The 24,095-nt window shown below is 38.4% G+C and overlaps 1 protein-coding gene across 1 annotated transcript in view; it reads left to right on the top strand.

The window, feature by feature from the left end:
- Window positions 1-24,095, top strand: part of Atg2 (Autophagy-related 2) — a 412,975-nt gene that overhangs the window by 351,277 nt on the left and 37,603 nt on the right. The window contains exons 32-33 of the mRNA XM_067136531.2: window positions 9,519-9,671; window positions 23,849-23,970. Of these exons, the coding sequence (XP_066992632.2) occupies window positions 9,519-9,671; window positions 23,849-23,970 (275 nt within the window). The remainder of the gene's footprint in view (window positions 1-9,518; window positions 9,672-23,848; window positions 23,971-24,095) is intronic.

Here is a 24,095-nt window from a genome sequence, read left to right as displayed (position 1 = left end):
GGCCTTGAGCCCTAACTTCGCCACCAATAAAGGCATTATCTAAAGGCATTATCTATGTCTGTCAACAGGCAGAAGAAGAAAGGAAAAATAATGCTGGAAGGTACACAGCTGGAAACAGTAGACCAATATAAATATCTTGGGTGCATCATTTCAAGTGATAACAGAATACAGCATGAGATTAACAACCGCATTCAAAAATCAGCTCAGTTTTACCATCAAGTTCGGAACCTCCTCTGGAACGAACAAGTTCCCTTAAGATCAAAGCAGATTCTATTTCAATCATACTTCACCCCCATAATAACATATGGCCTAGAAACCTGCACAACAACCCAACAAGTGGATAGCAAACTACAAGCCGCAGAAATGAAGTTCCTACGTACTATGGTACAGAAGACAAAAAGGGACAGGGTAAGGAATGAAAGAATAAGGGAGGAAGCTGGTGTGTACCCATCCCTGAATGAAAAATTGACAAGGGCCCGTTTGAAATTGTTTGGCCATGTCAAACGAATGGACGATGTAAGGACAGCAAAACAATGGCTACGCACAGTCGTGGCCGGAAAACGACCGGTAGGAAGACCTAAGAAGAGATGGCTGGACCAAGTGAAAGAGGACATAGGAACAAGAGGAGTCAGCTGGGATGTCGTCTTGAGAGAAGAGTGGTACATGGACAGACAGAAGTGGAGAATGCTCGTAAACCATTCCCGGGCAACTGAAGTGGAAAACTGATGATGATGATGTTGATGATGATGATGTGTGAATTAATTGAATCTTTTTCTTCTGTCACCCTTACCCAGGGATCTCCTGGGTTGGGAATGGATCATTGACCTCCATCCACTTCTCGCATCTCCCTGTAGACACAAGAGATACGCCTCCCTTTTGGGGTACTCTCTTGTTCTTTGTTATGATCCACTTTGATGCTTCATATAGGCTATTATGATGGTGGGTTCACCACACCCAGGTGTTTCATACTAAACTGCTAGTTTCAATGAGGCTACCTACCCCTTACCTGAAGAACAGATGTTGCATGCTGGATTTCAGTAGTATTTCATCCTCTGGGGAACAAGCTTCCACCTAAAGAAACTCCTTTGCCCAAAGCCATTGGCCATTTTAGAAAGTTGGGTGATTTACTGCTATCCAACACTCAGTGCTGAGTCGCTAGCTGTATGGTCTACTCCATCCTGTAGCAGGAATACTACATTGAAAATCAAGAAAGAAGTTGAAATTTTATTTGAATGGCAATTTTTACAGTATGCTTATCCAGGTTTTTATTTTTTTTTATTTTTTTATTTTTTATTTTTTACGTCGCACCGACACAGGTAGGTCTTAGGGCGACGATGGGATAGGAAAGGCGTAGAAGTGGGAAGGAAGCAGCCGTGGCCTTAATTAAGGTACAGCCCCAGCATTTGCCTGGTTTGAAAATGGGAAACCACGGAAAACCATATTCAGGGCTTCCGACACTGGGGTTCGAATCCACTATCTCCTGGATGCAAGCTCACAGCCGCACGCTTCTAACCCCATGGCCAACTCGCTCGGTATATCCAGTTATTATACTGTACATTAAAATTCAAAATGTTTAGCAGTACAGTTGCCTATGATGGGTAAGGAACCCTTAGACCTGTATGAGTAGTGGGATGTTAATTGTGAGTCAGGTTGGACTTTGGCCAGTCTGCTCTTGGCAGAGTGACATGAAGTATTCCAGTCAGGGCAGGACGGATTGATGGATTGAACATTACATTTTCAAAGTTGTTCAGATATTAAGTATCTTTAATCCATTGCATTTTGTATACTAGAAGTATCTTCTGGAAGGCATGGCCATTTTTCATGTGCACTGCAGTATCTGCTTAGTGACTATAAAGGGCAATATGTGGCTAGAATTGTCCATGATAGCATGAGTAACACGGCCTGAATTGTTCACATCTTCTTCCCGTAGGAGGTACCTGACAAATACAGGGTTATTCAGCTAAGTTGTCTACCTCAAATATCTTCAGATCTGCTAGACATTCTATTTCCAAATTCTTAAATTTTATTAAGGAGCTCACAAAACACTGTCCATTTTGTTTCTGTCATTTTGAAGTTACAAAGCTTTTGTTCCATTGATATTGAATCAGGAAAAAATGAAAAACACAGTGAAATTGTAATACTTCATGTACTTAATTGCCCTTCTCATGAGTATACAGTAAAGAAAGTCCCAGAGAGAAGGTGCACCGGGAAAGATGGTGCATGGTAGGCCAGTGCGTCATTTGCCCGCTAGATCGCACGGCCACTGTTTCCCGTGTGTACGTGAGAACTACAGCCATTTGTTGGATGTCACATGGTGCAAGTGGTTTCGCTTGAAAATGTGAATATTTCTGGCAAGCACATCTTCTCTACCTTCAAAGTTTTTGTAATGCATGATATAAAAGCCCACTGACTGTGTGTTCAAGCTAAATTAACTTTGCATTGCCACAGACGGGTGACTAGGTTAGTCAACGACTATGGTGGTGTGAAATGCGTCTTGTTGGGCCAACACAGTTCCTGGAGCAGAGGCACACCATCTCTCCCCAAACATCGGATGAGATGGTGCACTGCATTTCTGGGAGAGATGGCACGGTATTCTTTGAATTTCCATTTATGACTAAAATTTGTTTTCATTCTCTGATGAGTTTGTTAATAAATTATATGTAGCCTATATGTATTTTATGTAATTATTATTATTTAGCGTATGATGAATACAATATTATATCCAATATGTACAACTACCATCTCAAGTTCATAACTAAAATTCCATATCATAAGTCGAGAGCAAGACACAGTGTAAGTCCTCTATAGAGCCTCTATAAGCACGCAAAGGACACTCAGATGCAATGTGATCCACTGTCTGCTCCTCCTCTCCACAGTCACATTGCGGTGACGTCTTCCATCACCATTTGAAGAGAGTGACTCCACATCTACCTTGGCCGATCCTAATTCGGTTTAGCATCCTCCACTGCTGTCTGGGAAGGGAAAATTCATCTTGGCACTTTCAGGGGTTCTCAATGATGTGATGATGTGGTAACAAGGATTGCTATTGCCATTGTTCTTTCCAGGCGTCCGATACATTAAAGATGGTGTCCTGTAGATTCATTGCAGTACGCCAAGAAGGGTGTCTGGATTTCAGTCGTTTAGCTGGAGAAGCTGCTATGTTGCAATGAATAGGGAGGTGAGGATTGTTTTCTATTTTCTTCCATAAGTTAAGCAGTGACTGTGCTCTTCTTGGGGATGGAGGTAGTATGTGGCTTAGGGTGGGAAGCCAGTGTGTTAGTTGGTCGGATATATTGCTTGGTTCAGCTGGGTGTCTACTAGTCCAGTGTGAGCACTGTTAAGCCAGGTTGAGCAGCAGTATTCAGCGACGGAATAAGAAAGTGCAAGAGCAGTGGATCTTTGGATTTGAGCATTAGCACCCCAGGATGTACCCGCCGGCTTTTCAAGGATGTTATTCCTGGTCTTGATCTTGGCTGACACATTACAGAGGTGATTCTTGTAGGTCAAGGACCTGTCCAGGGTGACTCCCAGGTATTTTGGGTTACTACAATACTGTAGATTCTCTCCTCTGAAAGGTATGGTTGGTTTGTTCCCAGCACTTCTATTCTGCAAGTGGAAGGTAGACACAACAGTTTTCTGAGGGTTTGGTCTAAGGTTGTTCTGATGAAAGAAACTGTTTAGAATCTTTAAGTCTGATGTAAGCATCGATTCAGACTCATGGAAGCATTGGTGTTGGCCTTGAAAGCTTTTGTTTGTGTCTGTACAGGGGATGTCTCGGATCAGATTCCTGCTTCGTCTTCTACATTTCCTCAGCTGTTTTTCTCTGAATATCTGGTGATGCTATTCCCATGATTTAATATATTGTACAGATAGGAGTTGGCCTCAGACATCCTGTCACGATGCTTCCAGTCTCATTCAGAGCTTCTGTGTCGGTACAACATAAAACAACTTGCAAGAATATGCATTCAGAGCTACATCAATCTAACACGTGCGGAGTTCCACCAAACTGGTAGCGAGTATTCTGCTGCTGAGAAGCACAATGGCAAGGTGAATGTACGGAGTACATTTGGCTCTGCACCCCAGGTGATGCCAGTTAGTTTAAGAATGATGTTATATCTAGCAGATACTTTCAGCTTTATCTATTCGCAGTGAGTTTTGAATGTGAGGGAGCAATCCAACTTTACTCCTAACATTAGGAGAAATGCAAGAATCTTCACATCTTCAATTTCTAACATGGTGTTATCTAACAGCTGATGTCATAAATTTACTTGTGGCGGCTTCGGGCGTTATGTTTTGGAATTTTTTCCTGTTGTGTCGATAAAGGATGCTGTCTAAATTTTGCTTGTGGTGTAACTTCGCACTAACACATCGAAGGGTTTCAGTGACAGAAGGATGGGCAACGGCTAGGATAGGGGAAGTATTGGATGTGGCCTTAATTAAGGTACAGCCCCAGCATTTGCCTGGTGTGTAAATGGGAAACCACAGGAAACCATTTTCAATGCTGCCAACGGTGGGATTTGAACCCATCACCTCCCAAATGCAAGCTGACAGCTATGCGACCCTAACTACACAGCCAGTTCACTAGATGTCGTGTCATCTACTTTACCAGCTGTGTTAACAGTATTGATTCTAAGCTGAGGGGGATTTTTTGAACCAAGAAAAAAATAAAAGAAAGGTCATCTTATAATTGGCTAAATATGGTGTATGACAAAGACTGGATTTGCTAAACGTGCCTTTTGACTGCATGACACTACAAATGAGCCTTCATTATCTAACGATCTATATTATATGTCAGTAATAGTAGGAGACTGCTGCTGCATATTGCCAGACCTTGAAGACCTAATTCATAATAAATGCCTGGCCTACTGTCTGCTGGAGTTCTGTTGTGTTCTGACAATGCACGACATAGTTTCATCATATCTTCCAGCTGGCAACAATTGATTCACTCTGCTCCCCCGTTCGGCCATATTTTTGCAAATTGTGACTCCAATGTCTTCCTAAATCTGAAGACATTCCTTGTCATTGAGGGTATCACATGTTACAACAGATTTTAAAATAACAACAGGAAGTATGTTGGGAAGTACCAGCTGTATATTGTATATGATAAATAAATTACACTCAAAAATATAAATATAGTAGCTAATACTGGATTTCATTGCAAAATGATCCTTACATAGAACATATCTTCCATACATAGAAAAGTGTAACATGCTTCTCTCATTGGTTGTTAGTGTTGCTCCATTTTAGGGATGTATATTGATTATTTGCTCACAGCTTTGACATGTTCTCAGTGAGAAGACATTGTAAGAAATGCATGATAAATTACCCAAAAATATGTTGTAGTTCATGTTTCATTACAAAGTGATCCTTTCTCAAAAAATGTGTAGCAGTTCATATTTCATTTGAAAAATATCAGAGATTAATTTTACTCCTGTCAGCCCTGTGGTCTAGGAGTAGCAAGCCTACCTCTTAACTGGAGGTCCTGGGTTCAATTCCCAGTCAGGTCAGGGGATTTTTACCTGAATCTGAGAGCTTGTTCAAGTTCCCCTCAGTCTATATGAGAACAATTGAGGAGGAGCTAACTGACAGTGAGATAGCAACTCCGGTCTAGAAAGCCAAGAATAATGGGCAAGAGAATTCAGCATACCGATGACACGTCATCTCGTAATCTTCAGAGCTTTGAGCTGAGCAGCAGTCCCTTGGTAGGCCAAGGCTTTTAACATATGTGGTACTGTGAGGTTTGTTTGTATATCCATTTTACTCACTGTGATCACTGATGATAAAGTGGTACAAAACTGCCCTGCATGTGATAAAAATATATTTTAATTCACCAGATAGTGATGGGACATATTACTACTGTACACATCATAAAATTGCAATGTATTTCACAGTCACTTGTAAAGTTGACAGTGATAGTTTTGCACATTTTTCTTGTAGTTGTTCTAGCCACCATGATGGAAACAACTGATTTTCACTTCATTGTATATATCATGTTTCCAGCTGAACATATTGCAAGTCAGGTCTGTTGAAGATTATAAAATCATCATCATCATCAGTGTTCTGCCATATGGCAGGTCTTCACATGACAGCTCTCTACGCAATCCTGTCTCTTGCCACCCTCTTTGTTTTCTCATACTTGTATTCTATCCTGATACTGTCCAGCATCTGATATCTTCTCCGTCCTTTTTGTCTTTTTCCATTTACCGTTCCTTCTATAGCATCTACAAGCATGCAATCTCTCCTCATCCAATGCCCAATCCAACTGTGCTTTCTCTTCTTGATTACTTTTAATATATTTCTCTCTTCCCCAAATCTTCTCAAGACTTCTTAATTCTTTACTTTTTCTATCCATTGTATACTTCCATTCTCCTCCAAATCCACATCTCAAATGTTTCCAGTCTTCCTTTGTTCTCTTTTCTCAGTGTCCATATCTCAGCTCCATACAGTGCCATGCTCCATACAAAGCACTTCATGAATTGCTTCCTCAGGCCTCTATCCACGCCTCCACAAAAAAAAGTCTACTCTTCTTATTAAATGCTTCCTTTTCACCTCTCGACTGCACCTCATGTCCTCTGTTATTACACTTCCCAAGTATTCAAAAGCATCCACCTGTTCTATTATTTCCTGCCCTAACATTATGGTTGTCTTCACTTTTCTTTTGCTTATCACCATACAGTTTGTCTCTTTCTTATTAATTCTCATTCCAAACTCTTCACAGACAGAATTTAGATCTATTAGCCATCATAGCTCGTTCACTCTCTGCCAGTAGTACCATGTCATCAGCAAATTGAATACATTCTATTCTCCTACCACCAACTTTCACTCATCTTTTTCCTTTCATGCATTTCTGGATAAACTCTTCCAAATACATGTTAAAAAGTATGGGGGAGAGACAGCAACCTTGTCTTATTCCCCTTCCAATTGTGGTTTCCTCTGTCATCTCATTCCCTATTGGCACTCTTATCTTCTGCTGTAGATACAGATTCTTAATCAGCCTTCTCTCCTTCCAGTTGACTCTGTTCCTGCTTAGAATGTCCATTAACTTTTTCCACTGTACTCTGTCAAAAGTATTTTCTAGGTCCATGAACACAGCATATATTTCTCTTCCTCTTTCAATGTATCTCTCACCTAATGTTCTTAATAGCCCAGTTGCATCCCTTGTTCCTTTACCTCTCATGAAGCCATACTGTTCCTCAGAGATACAGTTGTCTATCCTTCCATGAAGTCTTCTGTTCAGTACTCTCAGTAATACTTTGGCTGCATGTGTGATCAGACTGATGGTTCTAAAATCTTCACAATTCTTTGAATTATTTTTCTTTTCAATGGGTACCATTACTGAATGAAAGAAAATCATCTGGCCATTCGCTGCTTTCATATATCGTATTACAGAGATATATTAGCTTTTTCACTCTTTTATTTCCAAGACTCTTAAAAAGCTCTATTGGTAATCCATCAGTTTCACTTGCTTTGCGATTCTTAATTTCTTTCAGAGCTTTTTCTACCTCCCCTTCCAAAATACTGTATCCTTTTTCATCTTCTATTACTCATGTCACTTCTTCTATTTCTATATCATTTGTTTTTTGATCATATTCATAGGCACTCTACATACTCTTTCCAATGTTTCCTTACTTCTTCAGGTTTATACACTGATGTGCCATCATTTCTTTCTATTTCCATACTGGTCCTGCTTTTCCTTCCTTCAAATACCAGTTCTGAAGCTAATTTATACATCATTTCATATTTCCCTTCCTTTTCTAGTTTCTCTCTTTAATTCATTGTTCAGTTTTCTGTACATTCGTTTCCCTTCCTCTGATCCTACATTCTTCCATTTACTTCTTTCTTCCATCTTGATCAGCATTGCATTTGTGACCCATTCTTTCCTTATTCTTGCAGATGTCCTTTTCCCAAACTACTACTTCTGCAGAATCTGTGAGGTTTTCTCTCATCCTCTTCCATGTTTCATTTGCACTTTCTTCATTAAAACCTCTATTCCATTTTGACATAAATATGTCTTCCAGCTCTTTGTCTTTACTGTTTTCCTTTAGAATTTCTAGGTAAAAATTTTCTCTTGGTTTACCCTTTCTCATTTTTTCAACCGCACATGCAAATCTCTCGCCACCAAGTTATGGTCTGAATCTATACTTGCTTTTGCATTCTTTAGACAGTTTCTGTACCTGTTCTGTATCATGATGTAATCAGTTTGATACCTCTCACCATTCAACCTGGACGTCCACATGTAACGTCGTCTCTTGTGATGTTCGAACAAAGTGTTTCCAGTCACAAGTGAGTTTTCTTTGCAGAAATTAACCAACATTTCACCCCTGTTGTTCCTTGTATCCAGTCCAAATTTTCCAACTACTTCTTTTCTTCCTTCACCAACCACTGCATTACAATCCCCCATTACAATAATGCAGGCACTTCTCTTCTACTTTACCATAAGTTCTTCATTCTTTTCGTAGTACTCTTCTACTTTCTCATCCATGTGTTGGCTTGTTGGCATGTAAACTTGTATTAGAACAACATCCTCCTTGTCACCCTTTAATCTAATCATCATCAATCTATTATCTATATAGTCCACCTTCAATACTTTGTTCTTCAGCTGTTTTCGTATCATAATTGCCACACCATTACTACCACCAGTTTCATTTCCTGAATAAAACAACCTGTAGTCTCCACTTTCTACCTCACCATGAACATTCCATGCTCCAATCCTCATCTTCTCTTCCTTCTTCCTAACCTGCTTTGATCTTCCTTTCTCATCTTCCTTCAACTTATCTTTGGTTTGTCTCATTGTTATCCCCTCCCAGAGATCCGATTGAAGGGAAGTTTTATTTCCGAAATCATTTACACAAAGAGCTATACCATGTGTTTCCTGGGAAATATAATGTGGTAGTAAAATGAAATGGCGTATGGCTTTTAGTGCCGGGAGTGTCCAAGGACAAGTTCGGCTTGCCAGGTGTAGGTCTTTTGATTTGATGCCCGTAGGCGACCTGCGCGTCGTGATGAGTATGAAATGATGAAGACGACACATACACCCAGCCCCCGTGCCAGCGAAATTAACCAATGATGGTTAAAATTCCCGACCCTGCCGGGAATCGAACCCGGAACCCCTGTGGCCAAAGGCCAGCACGCTAACCACTTAGCCATAGAGCCAGACAATGTGGTAGTATCCCGTTACTTTACACAAGATTATAAAATATAGACCCTTGAGAAATCTTTTTTTTTTTCACAAAATTAATTGTTAAGAATTGCACCTATGCAAAGAGTGTAATAATTTTCAAATGAGTTTTTTTAGGGAAATACACCCGAGCCTTATTTTTCAGCCAATTTTATCGGATTTTGGATCAGAGGAAAAAGAATTGTTAGTGCTCAATATATTATTAATGCTCTGTCCTTCTTAGGAATATTTTAAGGTCTCATGGGTGTGCTTGTGAGAAATGAGCATGTGCAACATATAATCTATGTGTAATTTGCTATATTTTTATTGATCTTTGTTACACCTAATCTTTTTATTTTAGGAGCTTTGTGTTCTCCCCGGAAGTTCCCATCCGGTTGGACTATCAAGGGAAGCGAGTAGACATGACTCACGGGCCCCTTGCAGGATTACTGATGGGCCTTGGACAACTAAATTGTTCCGAGTTGCGACTAAAACGTCTTTCCTACAGACATGGGTATGTTCTCTTGAAATTAAAATAGAGAATATGAGAATCTCATTGAGCTTTACCCCAAGCAGAAAGGATTAAACTACTTGTATTCTTCTTGTACTGTATTCTGCATCAGTTAGTGTCCTGACTCCGCATAATGCTGCTATATTTCACATATATTTCTGTTTTTCATCTGCTTCCCTACATCATCATCATCATCATCATCATCATCGTTCTCATCTGTGGTAATTAAATCTCAATGATATGAAAAAAAGTTTTAATTCAGAATTTTATTGGATCATAATGTCCTCGATGTTTGACCAATTATCGTTATCATAGTATTTTATGCTTAATGGATTATAAACATTTTCATGCTTTTATATGCGATATGCATTCCAATATTTAATTGTAGGTCATATATCCACAGTGTGTCATTGTCTTGCCAGGATATCCTGCTACAGTAATGAAAGTAGACCGTACAGCCAGTGTGTCAGTGCAGATGGCTGGCAGGCAGGAAATAACCTGACACCCAAAGGGAGCCAACGATTCAAAGTGGATGAGCTCCTTGGTGAGGGTGGAGGTCCTCAGTAGAGGAAATGCCACTGGAGTCCTTCAGGTAGTTCCTTAATTCCAGTAAAGTAGTTACCAGTAGGTAATGTATAGGGTAGCAGCTATGGCAGGCTTGAAAACAGTCATGTCCATTAACCATGTAAAGGTTATATCGGCTATACCAAGCTCGATAGCTGCAGTCGCCTAAGTGCGGCCAGTATCCAGTATTCGGGAGATAGTAGGTTCGAACCCCACTGTCGGCAGCCCTGAAAATGGTTTTCCGTGGTTTCCCATTTTCACACTGGGAAAATGCTGGGGCTGTACCTTAATTAAGGCCACGGCCGCTTCCTTCCCACTCCTAGCCCTTTCCTGTCCCATCATTGCCATAAGACCTCTCTGTGTCAGTGCGATGTAAAGCAACTAGCAAAAAAAAAAAAAAAAAAAAAAAAAAATCGGCTATGATACTGTGGTGCAGAATGGCAGAGGAATCTACTGTATTATCAATCCCCTGATAGTAATGTGTGATGTCATCAGGTACTGATCCTCAGATGTCGCCACACAATCCGAGTGACAACCGGCACTACCCGGACTTGGGTCAAGAAGTATGAAGTTGGTTACCGCTGTAGGTGAAAACAAAGCTGCTAGTCAAAGCACTAGGATTCTAGAGCTGAGACATGCCATATTTACTCTCCTATAACACCCCCACCCCCTATTTTTTTTTTTTTTTTTTTTTTTGTAAAAGTTTTCAACTTCAGGAATAGGGAAGAGTATAATAGACGAATATTTCACGTAATGTAGGTTATGTCGGCATGGTTTAAAAGCAGAAAAAGGAACATTTAGTATCTGTAAATCAACACACAAAATATGTAAATCCACACATTATTTACTCAAAAAGAAGTGATATTAGTTCATTTAAACAGTTTTGTCTCAGCCCCCTCCTGCATTACCATAGCGACTGGTCACATGACTAAGCATGCTCCACAGCCGCACAGAGTTCAAGGTTGCATAGAATTTCAATGTTCTCGTGCAGCAGCTGCATGAAACATTAGGCTTTAATATTGATGTTTATATCCACATTTTTGCTTTTTCCTTTCTTCATACTGCGGAAAGAATGAATGCTTTTTGCTCCCAAAAATTTGTCTCTCTGGTTATGTCAATAACAATTTATACATGGCTGTACTTTGTAGTTACGACTTGCTGCTCTTACTCCATTTTCACCAACGTTTTCTAACACAACGGTACCCAAAATGCTTCACAGTGTGTAATTCAACACAGGTATACACATTTTAATCCCCACTGATCTGCATTTAAGACAAACGCCCAGGAGGCAGATTCCCTATCTGTTGTTCACCTATTTCAAAATTCATCACAATTCATATATATTCCAATCTCTAATTCCAACTTTATCTTCATTTTGTGATCTTTCTTACATTAAAATACCACTCAAACATATTTGTCTACTAATGTCATTCCATGCCATCTCTCCACCGACAGCTCGGGTGAGTGTTGGCCATGCGGTTAGGGGTGCGCAGCTGTTAGCTCGCATCCGGGAGATAGTGGGTTCGAATCCCACCGTCGGCAGCCCTGAAGATGGTTTTCCGTGGTTTCCCATTCCTAGGCCTTTCCTGTCCCATCGTTGCCATAAGACCTATCTGTGTTGGTGCGACTTAAGGCAAAACAAAAAAGAAGAAGAAAACAACTTGCCACATAAGTCCAGTATCATGTATATTTATTAAAAACCATGTATTCAATACAATGTAAGGTTCTTATAATTAAGATTTAGGGGCCGATGACCTTCGATGTTAGGCCCCTTAAAAGAACAAGCATCATCAATTAAGATTTATATCTTGTCATAATATCATTATTGGGACGTGTTGCCCACTAGCTGGGCATCATCAGCCTTTATCTCATACCTCTTAATCATTAATTAGGATCCTGATTTTGTATAAAATGTTACATAGATACTACATTATACAGAGTTTTAAAAAAATGTCCGTATTACATGTTCTTAACTAATAGTTTGAGAATTTGTATAATAAAAACATCTAAGAATTCAGCTTGGTTGAGATGGTTAATTATTGAAAAGAGATTGTATGATTAAAAATTAAAATTTATTGACTGTCTTGTCATTTTTCCAGCTTGGTCTGTATGTCTGTGTTTAAAATTCGGTTCCTGTGATGATATTTTTTTTAATACTAGAGAGCATGTGCATTTGTTTTGGACACTGAATGAAATCTGGTTAAAAACTTTTCAAACTGGTTGTGGTCATGATAAACAGCTGCCTTCTCGAAACTTTTGCAATCTTATGTACAAAGCATTGATGTTATACTGTCTCATGTGGCCACCCTGTGAATGAGTGTTTGCCTTGAAATATATTGTTTAACAATCTAAAAAACAATATGTTGACAAATTATTATTATTAAAGCACATATTGTTCGAATCGGGTGTTCTTCTTAAATTCCGTTATAAAAGTGAAGAATGGATTTTCAACAGAGCAAAACTGGTTGTTTCCTTTAATTGAAATTACGGTTGCTGCCTCTTGTCATGTTACTGGTCGAAAGGGGACACTCAGTCTTGATATTAGGTGATGGGTGAGTGTCGGTTCTAATTTGTACAAGAGCATTTTGATAATGTCCCCTCGGCTATTGTGAAGGTGACTAGTTGTTCTGGCAGTGCCGGTTCGACTGACTGTCAATATGCTTTCTTCACTTTTGTAATGGAATTTAAGAACACCAGATTCGAACAGTATGCGCTTTAATAATAATAATAATAATAATAATAATAATAATAATAATAATAATAATAATAATAATATGTCAACATGTTGTTTTCTAGATTGTTAAACAACCATATATTTCAAGACAAACACTCATTCACAGGGTGGCCACAAGGGACAGCAGTGTTCTACCCAGAAATTTAATAATAATAATAATAATAATAATAATAATAATAATAATAATAATAATAATAATAATAATAATAATAATAATGATGATGATGATGATGATCATGATCATGATCATGATAAAGCCACAAAGAAAACACTCGGACAGGCTAGGAGGAAAAGAGAAATATGGTGGAATGAAGAGTGCGAGGAAGCTCTCGGGGGGAGGTCCAAGAAATGGAGAAAATGGAAATGCTCCAGAGAAAAGGGACACATGGAACACTTCAGGCAACAGAGGAAAGAAACATCCAGATTATTTCGAAGGACTAAACAATCATTTGAAAGACCGACTTTATCAAGAACAATTCCGGAGACTTTTATCAGACCTTCAAGAGCAAACTCAAAGGATACCAAGCACCAAGTTTGTGCTTCTGATACGAACTGAACAACCAAGAAAACTGTGATATATTAGCCAGATACTTCCACACTCTCTTGAATTGTACTTCCCCAACCTCCAAACTAGAATTTCCAGACATACCAGAGAACTCAGAAGATGACGAACAGCCAACAAAGGAAGAAGTCAAGGAAGCCCTTGAAAACCTCCCTATGGGAATCAACATCTGTATCAAAGGCAGAAATGTTGAAATGGACAGAACCGGAAATCTTAGATGATCTTCACCAAATCGCCAAGGAAATCTGGGAGAAGGAGACAATCCCAGAAGAATGGAAAACAACGCTTATCCATCAGCTGCATAAGAAAGGGGACAATCAGGATGTCAACAACTATAGGGGTGTGTCCCCCCTCCCAGTCGCCTATAAAATCCTCTCAAAACTGCTTCTTAATAGAATAGAGGCAAATCTGGACCAACAACTAGGGGAATACCAAGCAGGGTTAGGAAAGGCCGCTCCTGTATCGAACAAATATTCAACCTGAAGTCAATACTCCGCCACAGAATGTTGAGTGGTAAGAAAATTTTGGTGTCGTTTATAGACTTCATTGGACAGAGAGACTTTGGATAAGATCATTAGGGAATTTGGAGTCAAAACCAAACTGCAAATATAATCAAAGAGACCTTAACAGGCACAACCTCCAAGGTAAAATTCTTCAGGCATCTCTCACAATAATTTGAAATCGAGACAGGCGTGAGGCAAGGGGATGGACTGTCCCCCACTCCTATTCAACTGTGCCCTCAAAAAAGATAGAATATGGAACTCAGAACATCAAGGGATAATCCCGATCTGTCTAGGGAGAAAATCAGGAGGGATTAAAGTCAACTGCTTGGCTTTCGCTGACGACTTTGCTGTACTCTCAGAAAGTTCACAGGTCGCAACCATCCATATTAACCTCTTGGAAAGAATCCCCAACCAAACAGAACTGAGGATCTCAGTAAAAAAGACCAAATTGATGATGAACTTCGAAGATGAACCAAATTCCCGGAAATACAGATAGGACGGATAGAAAGGATCAAGAAGTTCAAGTACCTTGGTGAGACGATACAGGAGAATGGACTAGAAAAAGCTGCAGTGGAAGATCGTATCTCAAAAATGGAGAGAGCATACGGCTTGACAATAAACATCTGCGATAAGAGGTGCAGATCCTGGAATTCCAAATTAAAACATTACAACACCATGGTGAAAACAGAATGCTGTATGCCGGTGAATGTCTGTCCATGAACTATAAGCTGGAAAAGCTAAAGGTCCTGGAAAGAAGAATCCTCAGAAAAATTATGGGAGCTGTCCAAACTGAAAGCAGATGGAAACTTCGGAGCATCGAAGAAGTTTACCAGAAAGTGGAAAGAATCTCAGAGACGATGAAGAAAAGAAGGCTGGCGTTTCTTGGACATCTGTACAGAATGAACGCAAACAGTCTTACCAAACAGATATTTGATTACTTCTGGAGAAAAAAGACCACCACAGCATTGATTAAGGAAACTAAGAAGGATATGGAAAGGTTAAGCATCTCGGAAGTCCAACTGTTAGAGAGGAATACGTTTAGGAACACACTGAAGAATTTGGAAGGTGTTCAAGCCGCAGGAAGAACTAAGAAAACCGGAAGAGCTTGGACAGATGAACAACGGAAGGAGGCCAGCGAACGCAAGAAGGAGTATTGGACACAGAGAAAACTCCACACGAAAAGAAAGAAATGAAGTTGTAGCATGATCCTTAGTTGTTCATTCGCTTGTAATAATAATAATAATAATAATAATAATAATAATAATAATAATAATAATAATAATAATATTAATAATAATAATAATATTAATATGGCCTCAGATACCATGTGCAAACATCTTAATTTGACGCGATATGGCTGCCTGCTCGTCAATTTCAAAGTTCCGTTTTACTCTAGGCCTACTTGATGGCAGAATAAACCAGATATCTCTTGGGCGTCTAAGGCTGAATTTCAGTTAACTTTCTCGGGTAAATACCAAATATGTCACCAGATATCTTTTACATCCTGACATCGTATGACATGGAGTGTCGACCCTCAAAAATCCGACGACCTCTGCCGGGTTCCAACCTGGTATCTCTACTGCTGATCCACAGAGAACATCAAGAGTAATATCAGACAGGTAAACTATTTTAGTGTTATTATCACGAACAAGGAGTTCTAGTGTTCTACTGCTCGTTCATAATCAAACACTGGGGCACGTGGAATGCCATACGGGTTTCTGACATCATGAGAAATCGAGTGCTCTCGTGTGATTCCACATTAATCCAGACACTGCTTGCACATGACACAACGTTATAGTCAAGCTAAACATTTAAACTCTGATGTAATTGATGCAATTATGCTAACAATAACAATCATTTAAATTAACAGTTTTACAGTACTTACATTTTAATTTGAAGCATGCAATGATTCAAATGTGTATTAATATTATGTAATTAGCATGTATCTAGGTTATGTTAGTGTCTGTAAAAACAACAGGGCAACGCCCACTAAAATGGTCCTAGGAAGAACACTGGACAGTATAACATCAATGCTTTGTACATAAGATTGCAAAAGTTTCGAAAAGGCAGCTGTTTATTACGACCACAACCAGTTTGAAAAGTTTTTAACCAGATTTCATTCAGTGTCCTAAATAAATGCACATGCTCTCTAGTATTAAAAAGAAAAAAAAAAAAAAAAACGGAAAATTCAACATAGGAGCAGAGTTTTAGCCATAGACATTCAGACCAAGCTGGAAAAATGACAAGACAGTCAATAAATTTTAATTTTTAGTCATACGATCTCTTTAACAATAATTAACCATCTCAGCCAAGCTGAATTCTTACATGTTTTTATCACACAAATCCTCAAACTATTAATTAAGAACATGTAATATGGACTTTTTTGAAACCTTGTAATGTAGTATCTATGTAACATTTTGTACAAAATCAGGATCCTGATTAATGATTGAGAGGTACGAGATAAAGGCTGATGATGCCCAGCTAGTGGGCGAAACACGTCCCAATGATGATATTATGACAAGATATAAATCTTAATTATAAGAACCTTACATTGTATTGAATAAACTTGTGAAAATTTGGATTATATAATTCCACCTTTACAATACTGCAAGTGTCTTTATTAAAAAGACTACATTAAATTACATTCATGATACATGTTTCGTCCTCTTATTAGAACAATTAAACAATATGGATTCGCAGGTTAAATTTTCTTTCGAAAGTGAAAATAATAAAGCATTAAATTTTCTTGACATAACAATTATTAACGACTCTAATAATCTTAGGTTTAAAATATTCAGGAAACCCACTCAAACGGCAAACGTAATTAGACAAAATTCCGTACACCCTGCAGCACATAAGAGGGCTTCCTTTTACAGTATGATTTATAGAGCTTATAATATACCCATGTCAGAAGCAGATCGTAAAAATGAGTTGGATACTATTTATTTTATAGCAAAAAGAAACGGGTTCAACAGGCAATTTGTGGATAAAATTATTAGCAAAATTGAGAAAAAATCATTTTCCACATTAACTAAGGATACCAAAAAGAAAGAAGATAGTTACGCCCTTTTTACCTATAGTCACAATAAAATATACGATATTACGAATGTTTTCAAGAAACTTAATATGAAAGTTTCTTTTAAAACAACCAATAACAACACTCATCTTTTCTTCAATCAACACACTATCAACAGCGGCAGTAGCAAATTTCAGAAATCAGGTGTTTACAAATTAAAGTGCCAGCAGTGTTCAGCCAGTTATATTGGACAAACAGGCCGCAATTTTAATATAAGGTATGGTGAACATGTTAATGCGTCAAAGTACGGCAGATTCTCAGCATTCGGTTCTCATATGGACGATACTAATCATTCATTCACGGGCATACAACAAGACCTTCAAATTCTCCATTTATGTAAGAAAGGTAATCTATTGAATATTTTAGAAAACATTTTTATAAATATTGATCAAAAATGCAACCCGCTTTATAATCTTAATGAGATATCAGAGGACATTAATATACTTGTCGAGGAGTTAATCAAGAAATTCTTTTCACGAAGGCGCGTGAGTAATGCTTTACCTCACGCCTCTCCCCTTACATCAAACTCCCCTCAACCTCCCCTCACGGTCAGTCCTCAACGACCTTCAGGGACATCACTCAGTTAGCTTTAGCACTTGAGGTGGAGTGGTCGATGTAGGACGGGCAAGGAGGTGAGTGACTGGATGGGCACTTAGTTTACATTTCAATTGAATTTTATTTCTTTAGTTCATTCATATATCTTTTTCTTTTTAGGCCCCTATTGTCAACACACTATCAGTTTCAACTTGTATCACCAGTATAACTCCACCTCCTAATCAAGAAAGCTGTTGTAATGTGGCATCACCTCAACAATGTTTTTGTACAATAGGCACATAATTTTATTCACACAGCCACTTACTGTGTTTTATAATTGACAATTCGACGTTTTGAACAACATTTTTAACTTATGATTTTATTGGACTTCATGTTTCACATCATGTTCACGCCGCACCATTTTAATATTGATGATTGACAAGACGCCACCACGCCGCGTCACATGATACTAAGACTTTTTATCTACTCAATTCAACGTGTCCTCGCCTTATTTTTAATGTTTTGTATTTGTGACTGAAGATGTCGCATAAGAGGATGAAACATGTATCATGAATGTAATTTAATGTAGTCTTTTTAATAAAGACACTTGCAGTATTGTAAAGGTGGAATTATATAATCCAAATTTTCACAAGTTGATACTTTGACAATACAGGCTCTAATATGAAGTTTATTACATGTAAAATTGTATTGAATAGATGGTTTGTAATAAATATACATGATATTGGACTTAACACAAAATTCAATACAGACCAACAATGAGAATGATTACATGTAACTTACCACTTAGTCAAGCATCTCGTCTCCTTACTCCCACGTCTTCCCAGCCCAAAGTTTGCAACAATTTTGTAACACTACTCCTTTGTCGGAAATCACTCAGAGCAAATTGTGCTACTTTCATTTTTTGGATCTTTTCCAGTTTCCAGTAGTCCTGGTGTGGGTCCCATACACTGGAACCGTACTCTAATTGGTGTCTTACTAGAGACTTATATGCCCTCTACTTTACATCCTTACTACAACCCCTAAGTACCCTCAACAATGTGAAGAAATCTGCAACCTTTCTTAACAACCTCATTAATATGATTGATCATTCTCTATATTAACACCTAGGTATTTACTGTGATCCTTGTGAGGTAATATCACCCCATCAACACAGTAATTAAAACAAAGGATTTTTTCTCTTGTTGAAACTTACAACCTGACTCTCATCCCATTTACATTCATACCATTGTCTACTGTTTATCTCAGAACAATGTCTAGGTCCCCTGCAGTTGCTCACAACCTGCAACTCATATACTAGTCTTAAGTTTCAGCTATGCAGGTTTTCTAAACTGATCAGGCCAACCCTTTCTATTTACCCTCATTTTCGCACAACTATAGGTGTTACGGGTTAGCAATAATTTCATCAGTTTGGCAGAACTGAAAATGTTATCAAAGTAAATGTGATGCCACTTTTCCTAGTATGACTCTGTCAGGTGTAAAACCACCTGCTCTCCTAATAATAAATTCTGGTCCCATGTTTCTTTCTTTCCCTTGTAAATCTCACATTTCAGAAAGTAGCCATTTCCACTGTCAGCAATACCCCATGCTTTGATACCCCATTTGGTGGGTTTGCCTGGGACGTACTGTTTCAAGATAAATCTTCCCTTTATACCTATCATAGCTTCATCTACTGCGAGTTCCCGGCCAGGTGCATACAAAATTCCAAATTTTTCAGAAAGTTGCATAATTGGTCTTGCTTTGCACAGAATATCGTAATGTTCATCTTGTGGTGTTGGCCTGTTTACATGGCTATTTAGATTAAATATTGCCCAAGTTTCCTAAACCGTTTCAGTGTCATTGCCTGCCTTACTAATGGGCACATGCAAAAGTCTCCAAGGAAGTAATCATCTATTTCAGGTAAAACAACCAATCCCATATAAATTAGAACTCCTGCATATGCCCTTATTTCATCAGCGTTAGTGTCTTGCCAGGTAGTATCAGCCATGCCAGTTTTTCTTTGTAAATATTCGGCATGAATATTCATCTGCTCTGCTACTAGCTCATAAAATTCTGATCCCACAAATAATTTTTAAAAAATCTCCTGGAAGGTAAATCTTGATTTGGACCGGCATTGTTTTCCCATATTTTCAGTTCATCAGAACGAATATTGTGACTCCAGATATTACTAGTAACATTTCTCTGTAGCCCTGTCCCTTGATCTTCACACAATATTTGTTCACGCTCATGATTCTCGGAATCATTATCACTACTACATTCATCAGAATACAATTCTGAACCACAACTAGAAAGCTCACTATCTCCGCTAACTTCTAACATATCTTCAATTTCGCATTTTTCATACCTTTCGACACAACTCCGCGATTAGACGACATGGTGTGCACTAGAACAAGAATAATCTCTAATTGAAATACGATGTTTATAAAGTAGGCCTGCTTGGGAAATGCACACCGGAAATGCTGTCAACAAGTTCCTTACAGCTTGCTGAGTCAAGTGAATACAGTGTGGTTTCACAAGACCCTTATATTTCTCTCAACACACTTCTAATGAATGCGACTGTTACTAGTGCTTTGGAGCGTTCAGCATGGCAGGTGGGTGATAATATTCAAGCGCTCTGGAGCGTTAGGGACAGCAAAGAGTTAACACATTCATTACCACGTTAATGAAACCTCTAAATAAGGAGTGGATTTTAATGACCTAAAAATCTTCGAAATATGCAAGCAAACATGACCCAAAAATCTTTATGACCGAAAAAAGGAAAAAAATATGACCTCACATTATAAATAATTAATTTAGGCGTATAAATAAAACATTTGTTAGTTTTGCTTGTTGCATTCAATTTCTGTTAATCACCAACTTCTTTTTTGATCTTCATTTGTGGCAGCACACGTATCCTGAAAAATCAAGATATAATTAGCAACGGATAATGATCTGATAAAGTGTTTAACAAGTTCTGAATCGGCAGGTTTCTATAAAAATTACGATAATACCCATACCTGGTCTTAGTATTACTTTCCAGCAGTGAAATTGCACTGGATGATCATGTCCATTTTCAAATTGTCAAACTCGAACCCTCTTCAGTAGTTAGACAGAATGTTTCTGTACCTGGAGATACTCCGCTCGATGTCACACGATGTTATGGAGGCAAATTTGAACAAGGTTATGTCCTCCAGAGAAAACTGTTGCTGAAAATCCCCAAATGTTGTGTGGTGTTCACAAAGTTTGCAGTTTTCAGAAATTTTTTCAGCCACTTCATCCTTTCCTTTCTTTAAATCACACTTAGTGTTCTTCACAGTATCCAGTGTGTCACTTAGTGGAAGCCCCACAGTTTCAAGACGAGTGATTGCTCTTGGTATCACACCAATGATGATATGAACGCCAAATTTCTGACCAAGCTGGCAAAAGTAAACAAATTTTGCACAGTCCTGACAGATCATGAATCGCAAGGATCAAATTTCTGAACAACCGTCTTGAAAGAATCATAATTGCTGCAGTAATATTGAACGGCATTGAGCCAAGTTCCCCAATGGGTAAGGACAGGCTGAGGTGGAAGAGGCAGAGTAGGAGCAGTTCCTTTCAACTTTTGAACTCAAAGGGGAGCCTTCAGGAATATTTTCTTGCCATTTGCAATTAACTTATCTACTTCAGGGTAGTTGATCCGAACCTCTTCGGCCACTGTATGCAAAGCATGGGCAAGGCACATTACGTGGACCATTTTCAGATAAAGTAGATTTAGTCCTTTGGCTGCCTTCTTCATGTATGGGGCCACATCAGTTACAAGAAGTAATATGTTGTGTTTCTTTTTACCCCATCTGGCCACAGTAACTTCATAGCATCATCATACAGCACTGCAATGGAGAAATTATTTACTTTCTCTAAGACTGCACACATCAGGAGAAACACATTACTGAACTCGGCATCTCTCAGAATTTTTTTAAGATATTACCAAAATTAAATGGATGTACATTTCAATACGGACCAAATATGAAATTAGTAACATGTAATCTCTCAGAATGCCAATAATTACATTAGCTACGTACCTCTCATTTACGTCAGTTGTTTCGTCCAATGAAACCCATATCTTGTGGTTGAGAATTTCAGATCTTATCTTCTTTAAAACATCTTCATAGAGACTCCACATATAAAATTTTCTCAAAGTTGATTCATTGGAAACAGGTTAATTGATATACTCCTCTAAGAAGAATGTGAAGCTGGTACTGTTCAGTTTTTTTCAAGGTAATATTTGAATTAACCATCATCCTGCAGAGATCCTTACAGAATTATGATCTGTTGTCTGATGGAGCAGTAGCTGCACATGAGGCCCTTTAAAAAAAAAGGCAAATGCTGCCTATTCTCTGTCACGCAATATTTTATTAAGCTTTTCTGATGTTTAGTTATAGCGCAGTGTTGTTGCACATTAAAACGTTTCTGAGCACATACCTTAACTTCACACAGTTTACAATATAAGATAACACCATCACTACTAAAATTCTGCTCTCCAAATTCCTTAACAAACTGTCTTAATTTCACACTCTGAACACTTCGGTTTAGGCATGTTGAAACTACACTGAAGAAGTGGTCTCAAAACAACAAGCCAGACAGTATTCTGTTTTCCAGGAAACAGAAATACCAGTTAATTAGCTACATATGCACCCCAGGATGACTTTCTCCTGAGTATTGTCAATCACTTTGTGCTCCTCATTAGGAAATTCCAAGAAGGCTCGTTCATAATTCCAGTTACCTGCTACCTGCCATTTCCTGCATACAGAGTAATAGACCTTTTCTATTACAAGAAGATTCCTTTGCTGAATAGCTTGCCACAAAAATTCACTCGGTATGAAAATCCTTAGAATATGACAGGAAATATGAATTTATTGCGCTTCAAGCATAAATATGACCAGTATCTTAAATTTGTCCAAAATATGACTTTTCATGCAGAAATATGACATGTCATTAACCTTTTGAACTCCATTACCCTTAGCGTATGCTTCCTGCTCTTCTCCTAATTAATTTGTGCACTATGAACAGTAGGATGTGAACAATGCAAAAGAATCTAACACAAAATATAAGTATGTTACATGAATATATTTACAATTAGGCACACAAAATACATTAATCCTTGTATGTTGTCACTGTGTGGTACTTTTCAAAACAGTTTTCTAGGTGGAGACAGGGTTTTCTCACTTTCTGAATTTTGACTTTAGCATATCTGTTGGTCTCGTCGGCAATTTGCTTGAATAACTCGTCACTAAAAATAAGTTGGAAAAAATCCGTAAGGTGTTGAGGGATTGTTCCTACCTGATGCTTTGTATCCACAAATTGTTTCATTGAATGAGAATGCAGGTAAATCAGGATCACCAGCTTTCCACTCGTGCCATGGGTATGGAGGAGCACCACCACCTCCGGTTTCATTATCACTGTCACTTTGTTCACTTTCACTTACATTATTCACTAATAAATCATCTAAGTCAGTTGTTGGTTCATCATCGTCACAATCACAGTCCACTAACTGTTCTAAAATATCCAGTTCCGTGAGTGGAGACGAAGCAGAAGCCATGTTTACATTCCAACAACAACATCTGTGAGCTTGCATAAACATTTGAGAAAAACAGAGCTTAAAAAAGTTACCACAATTCCAGCGAACTATTGTAAATAGGAAAAACGTGTTCTCTCAGAGACCGTTAGATAGCTCTACAATACCAGAACACGGCACAGTCGTCATACGAGCCCTGAAAGTACGAGAAATTGTCACGTTGAGTGGAGCTCGACATCAGAGCGCAAGTCTAATATTTTAATGTCAAACCGCACTCGACATAGGAGTGCAAAAGGTTAAATAAATTGTCCCAGGAGCCAGTGAGTTTTCTTCTCTAAACCAGATCACTTAAAATGACACGCATGTGTATCATCAGCATGTAGTGCACACATGCGTCAGGCAGTAGTGAGCGTGTTAAAACATTTTGTTATAGTTAAAGGTTAACTCAGAGCATCTTTTGCATGCCATCATATTGCAATGATATTAAGAGCACATTGTGATGTTTCATCCTCTGAGACCAAGTTATTAATACTTGTTCCTTTTGTAAATATATTAACTGTTACTAACAAAGAGTAGAATCTAGTTAACTGTAGATTGTGTAAATGAATCCACAATATGTTTGAATGTTGGTATTATCTTTTGTATTTTATATACAGGCTTTTAGGATTTGACAAACTGCTCACATATGCTTTGACTGAATGGCTTCAAGACATCAAGAAAAATCAACTACCCAGCCTACTTGGAGGTGTAGGACCAATGCATGCACTAGTACAGTTGTGTAAGTATCCTGGCAATATTATTTATGTTGAACTTTCCAGTGAAAATAAGTTCTAAAGGTAACTTTGTCTAGCTAGATCAAATACCATACCGTATTTCCTTGCATATCAAACCCAATTTTTTCCT

This window comes from Anabrus simplex, chromosome 1 (genome assembly GCF_040414725.1).
Source record: "Anabrus simplex isolate iqAnaSimp1 chromosome 1, ASM4041472v1, whole genome shotgun sequence".
NCBI classification, from domain to species: domain Eukaryota; kingdom Metazoa; phylum Arthropoda; class Insecta; order Orthoptera; family Tettigoniidae; genus Anabrus; species Anabrus simplex.
The sequence above is the reverse complement of the archived record's forward strand: the minus strand, read 5'-3'. Positions and strand labels throughout refer to the sequence as shown.